This window comes from Littorina saxatilis, linkage group LG9 (assembly GCF_037325665.1).
Source record: "Littorina saxatilis isolate snail1 linkage group LG9, US_GU_Lsax_2.0, whole genome shotgun sequence".
In the NCBI taxonomy this organism is placed as follows: Eukaryota; Metazoa; Mollusca; class Gastropoda; order Littorinimorpha; family Littorinidae; genus Littorina; species Littorina saxatilis.
In genome coordinates this window covers 27,065,009-27,070,008 of record NC_090253.1, presented here as the reverse complement: position 1 = coordinate 27,070,008, position 5,000 = coordinate 27,065,009, and the positions used below count along the sequence as shown (strand labels likewise).

The window sequence follows — 5,000 nt, the reverse complement described above, 5'->3', positions numbered from 1 at the left end:
TGTGTGTGTGTGTGTGTGTGTGTGTGTGTGTGTGTGTGTGTGTGTGTGTGTGTGTACGTGCGTTCTTGCGCGTGTGTGTGTGTGTGCGTGTACGTGCGTGCAGTGTTTGCATGTGTACATGCGTGTGTGCATGTGATTATGTGCGCGCGCGCATGTGTGTGTGTGTGTGTGTGTGTGTGTGTGTGTGTATTTTTAAAACCACGCCTCTTATTCCTGTTCGTTTTGCAGCCCTCACTTTCCCAGCTCCCGGAGAGGAACCGGCTGGTCAGACCGTGACCACCTTCGTGACCCTGTTCTCTAAGGTCAGCATTCTGGCCGATACGCCCGAGCCGCGACCCCAAAGCAACCAAGGGCGCCAAGGACGCCCAGGACGCCAAGGACGTCCAGGACGTCCAGGACGCCCAGGACGCGGCCAAGGACAAGGAGAAAACGGAGGAGCATAAGTGACGTGATCTTCATCGGTCCAGAGGCAAAAGGGCGACCAGTCAAGCCGTGCTTGTCTCGATTTCCGGCTTTCACCAAGCTTTGTTGGACGGCTTGGGTTTTTGCATGCGAAAGATGCAGTTTTTTGGACGGCTTGGGTTTTTGCATGCGAAAGATGCAGTTGTTGAGCTGTTGCTGTAAGAGGAAGACGTAAAAGAACCAGAAGAACGAGGACTTAATTATCTGTTTAAAAAAAAACCCACATAAATTTGCCTTGTGTGGTCTCACACATACAGAAAAATGCCACACCAAGACGGCTATCAAAATGAAGCATGACATTTAACCATAACCTACCTTGGAAGAAAATCACCCTCAGGTATCTAGAGATTTCTTCTTGTTGAACAAAACCGATGCAAATTCATAAAAAATGTTGGCTTGAAGCTTGATGGCCGACATGCATGTTCTCGAAGGAGACGTTAAGTAAAAGGAAACGTATTGCATAATTATGCTACATGTTTTGACATCATGTTATTGAAAAAAGGGTTTTGTGAAATGTAATGCTCTGTTTTTAACGTGACCAAATACAAATATTGTCAACGGATTCATTGTGAGCTTATTTGTGTACATCTTGTCAGTGTAATTCTCATCAAGTTGTCGTTTGATGTTGTTGTTTTTTTAAGTTCTATTTCATCTGTTTGTTAATATGCCCATATGCATATCGCAGAGCTTATCAGAATTCCATTAACAATATTTCCAGGCTAAGCATGCCTGGTTATAAAGAAAGCAAAAAACAAGAAAGAGAATCGAAAGACATACATTAATTGAACTATCTCAGGTGTCGCCTTAACTTTTCATCGTGATAATTTTGGAAAGGTTGTTTTTATTAAACTCGGTGTCTTATTCGCCTATATAGTTCTGATGCATTTGAAGCAAGCATATGTTTTCGGTTGTGTTAACGATGAAATATGTTGTGTTATGATACAATATATTTTTGTACTAAAAAAAAAATTGTGTTTGTGATTGTGAATTACCTGTGGTGTGGTAGAGGTGATTTCTTTTCTTTCTTTAATATGTACTTTTCATATAACTGTACGAGTGTGCGTGCGAACGTGCTTGTGTGTGTGTGTGTGTGTGTTGTCTGTGTGTGTTTGTGTGTGTGTGTGTGTGTGTGTGTGTGTGTGTGTGTGTGTGTGTGTGTGTGTGTGTGTTTGCCATCATCTTGTTAATCTTCAAAATGGGTTTACAAGTGAGCACAGTTCAAACATTTTTCTTTCATACACTGTTTAAGGTTGTTCCAAAAGGTTTGAACAAATTCACACTGCCATGAATAATGAATAATGGTGTCTCTTTGCAAATTAAAAAAATTGCACAGGTTATTAATTGTTACCCCCATATTCTTTAAAATAGAGTTTGTAACCAGAATTCGGTAGATAATTTTCAACTGGAACCATCGTAACTTGACTTCTTTTATTTTGTGTGTGCATCGGAACACTTTTTGCCAATCAATTTCTCTATCCAATAATATTTCCCAGTTTGTACATGCTTTTGACATTTCAGGCTTACCTATCATTATATCATAATACGATTTGGATCCTTTCATTGTTAATTCAATAAAATTTAAAGCTTTCATCTGTTCTTTTACATCTGCATTAGTAAACTCAATGCCGTTTTTGCACTTATAAACTCTAACCGAATTAACGCAGCCAAAATAATCAAGAATTTTTATTTGAATATCATATTTTGTTTGAAATTCTTGATAAATTAAAAATGTTCCATCTTCTTTAATCAAATGTTTTACATTAAACAAACCCTTTTCTGCCCAGTCTTTAAAATGAATGACCTTTTTGGCAATTTTGAACTTTTCTGAATAAACCAAGGGCTCTGCTAATGATTCTGTTGGCTCATTTATTTCAACTTTATCATAAAAATCTTCATACGCTTCAAATACATTCTTCCAGAAGGAATTAACATTACTATTTTTCAATAATTTTGGGCCATAGTTCTGTATCACTTCCATTTTTGGACACGACAAAAACAAGAGGTGTTTCCATTTTGCAGATGAGGGCTTGTTGATTCTTTTAAACCAGGTTAATTTAAGGGACTTAATGTAGTGCTTTATTGAAGGTAAACTTATGCCACCTTCTTGGGTATTGTGAATAGCTATAGTTCTTTTTTATTTTATCTCTTTTTTGTCCCAAACAAACTCAAAACACACCATTTGCAATTCCTGAATCATTTTATCTGGTGGGTTTGGTAACATGATCCACAAGTACGTCAGTTTCGAAAGTATCAATGATTTTAATACAGCAACTCTGCCAACTGGAGTACTGCTTCTTCTTGCCCAAATGCTAAACAACTTTTTAACTTCATTAAACTTATCCTTTATGTTTAACTCCGTCATATTGGCCAAATCATTTGTAAACCAAAGTCCAAGGATTTTGAACTGATATGGGTTCCAAAATTAAGATTTTAGAAATCGATCTAAAGATCGATACAACCTATTCTTTTTATTTCCTGATCAACAAAAAATAGATATGTTGTGTTGTCATTAAAGGCACAGTAAGCCTCCCGTAAACCATCACAGAGCTCCCCGAGCGTCTACATACAGTACAAGCATACTTCCATTTGAACGCTCACCGAACGGGAACATCCTGGCTGCTTTCTGTCGAGCGTGAGAAATTGTCAAAGAATTTGTTTTCGTGGACTTGGCCTGCTACAACAATGGCGCCTTGTTTTGGTGCTGGACGGCTGTTATGATACCGGAAATCACGCCCGGGCAGTAAGCCTCCCGTAAACCATCACAGATACTGTCAGGCTTTTACACACAGTACAAACACGCTTCCATTTGAACACTCACCGAACGGGAACATCCTAGGTGCCCTACGTAATTGTGAAAATGATGCATCAAATTCTTGGTTTTGGATGCATCAATTTGATGCATCAGTTGATACGATCCGCGTTCCGTACGTTTCACAAACTTGCAAGTTCCTCGGCTTGGCGCACGTTTTTGCTTCGGTCATTCGGAACACTGTATTCCCGTGAATTGTGTGCATGGCCATGGGTCGGCGCAGTGGTACGTAATCTCAGTGCGCCCTTTGACGCACTGAAGGGATATCCAATGGGACATTTTGAGATGTTATGCGCCAATGGCGCAAGGCGCACTGGTAAATGAAACCCTGACACACACACACACACACACATACACACATACACACACACGGGCGCCGCACACATACACACACACACACACACACACACACTCGCACACACACGCAAACACAAACACACACGCACACATACACACCCACACATATACAGACACACATATATACACAAACACACACACACACACATACACTCTTCATAAGTTATGGATCGGTTGAAAAAACGGATCTAATTATAAAAAATTGCCAACAAATGAAACATCGACATATTGATTAAAAGATTAATGTGTTTGAATTAACAAATGAACAATGAGTCTTGACCTAGAATTTTGCTTGGCAGGCAGAGTTATTTCCCTTTGTGGGACTTCTCAAAAGCTCCTGCATTTTGGAAGAAAAAGGGTGTTTTTTATAGCCCCATGAAATTTGCGGAACGCATGCCAGGGCAAAAGGTTGTGATGCACGTGCTACAACAGGGTCCTGGCTTTGAACATCGCTCACCAGCTTGTGTTTAAATGTTGACACGCTGACACAATTATGCACAGTAGCAACATGCCCCCACGAAGAAAACTGAGCGATTTGGATAGAGGAAGGGCAATAGGATGGCTACAAGACGGTGTTGCTGCTAGGCAAGTGGCCCAGAGGCTTGCAGTGGCTCCCTCTGTCATCATCAGACTAAAACAGAGATTCCACGCAACTGGAAGAATGCAGGAGCGACAACGTTCTGGTCGGCCCAGAGTCACCACACAAAGAGAAGATCGCTTCATTCAGAGGCAGGCCATGCAACAAAGAATGGCTACGGCAAACAACATTAGGCAACGCCTACAAGCTACCACCAACACTGTTGTTAGTGGTCAGACGATCCGAAACCGCTTACACAACTTTGGCTTGCGTGCAAGGCGTCCAGTCCGAGGAACAACCCTGACTGCTAATCACCGAGCAGCTCGCCGAGCCTGGTGCACTCAACATGTGAGGTGGCAACATCAGCAGTGGGCTCAGGTGTTGTTTACAGATGAGTCCCGCTTTTGCTTAGAACCTGCTGATGGTCGCATCCGAGTGTGGAGGCGTCGCGGAGAGCGCTTCGCAGAACGCGCTGTTCTGGAACGACAGCGTTTTGGCAGAGGCTCTGTGATGGTCTGGGGAGGGATCAGCACACGTCTAAGGACACCTCTGTACCATGTAGTGGGCAACTTGACCGGTGTCCGCTACCAGAATGAGATCCTGCAACAAGTATAGTCTACTCTGAATCGCTCTACACACACACACACACACATACACCACGACCCTCGTCTCGATTCCCCCCTCTATGTTAAAACATTTAGTCAAAACTTGACTAAATGTAAAAAGCGAAAACCGTGTGCACCACGTGTCTTTGTGTGTACCTGTGTGTGTGCGTGTTTGTGAGTGTGTTTTGTG

General features: G+C 41.9%; 1 protein-coding gene across 2 annotated transcripts in view; it reads left to right on the top strand.

The window, feature by feature from the left end:
* The window catches only part of LOC138975747 (uncharacterized), a 6,847-nt gene extending 5,933 nt beyond the window's left edge, over positions 1–914 (top strand). For both annotated transcript variants that reach the window (XM_070348496.1, XM_070348495.1), the window contains exon 7: positions 229–914. In XM_070348496.1, coding sequence (XP_070204597.1) covers positions 229–443 — 215 coding nt within the window. In that variant the 3' untranslated portion in view covers positions 444–914. The remainder of the gene's footprint in view (positions 1–228) is intronic.
* Positions 915–5,000: the final 4,086 nt, after the last annotated feature.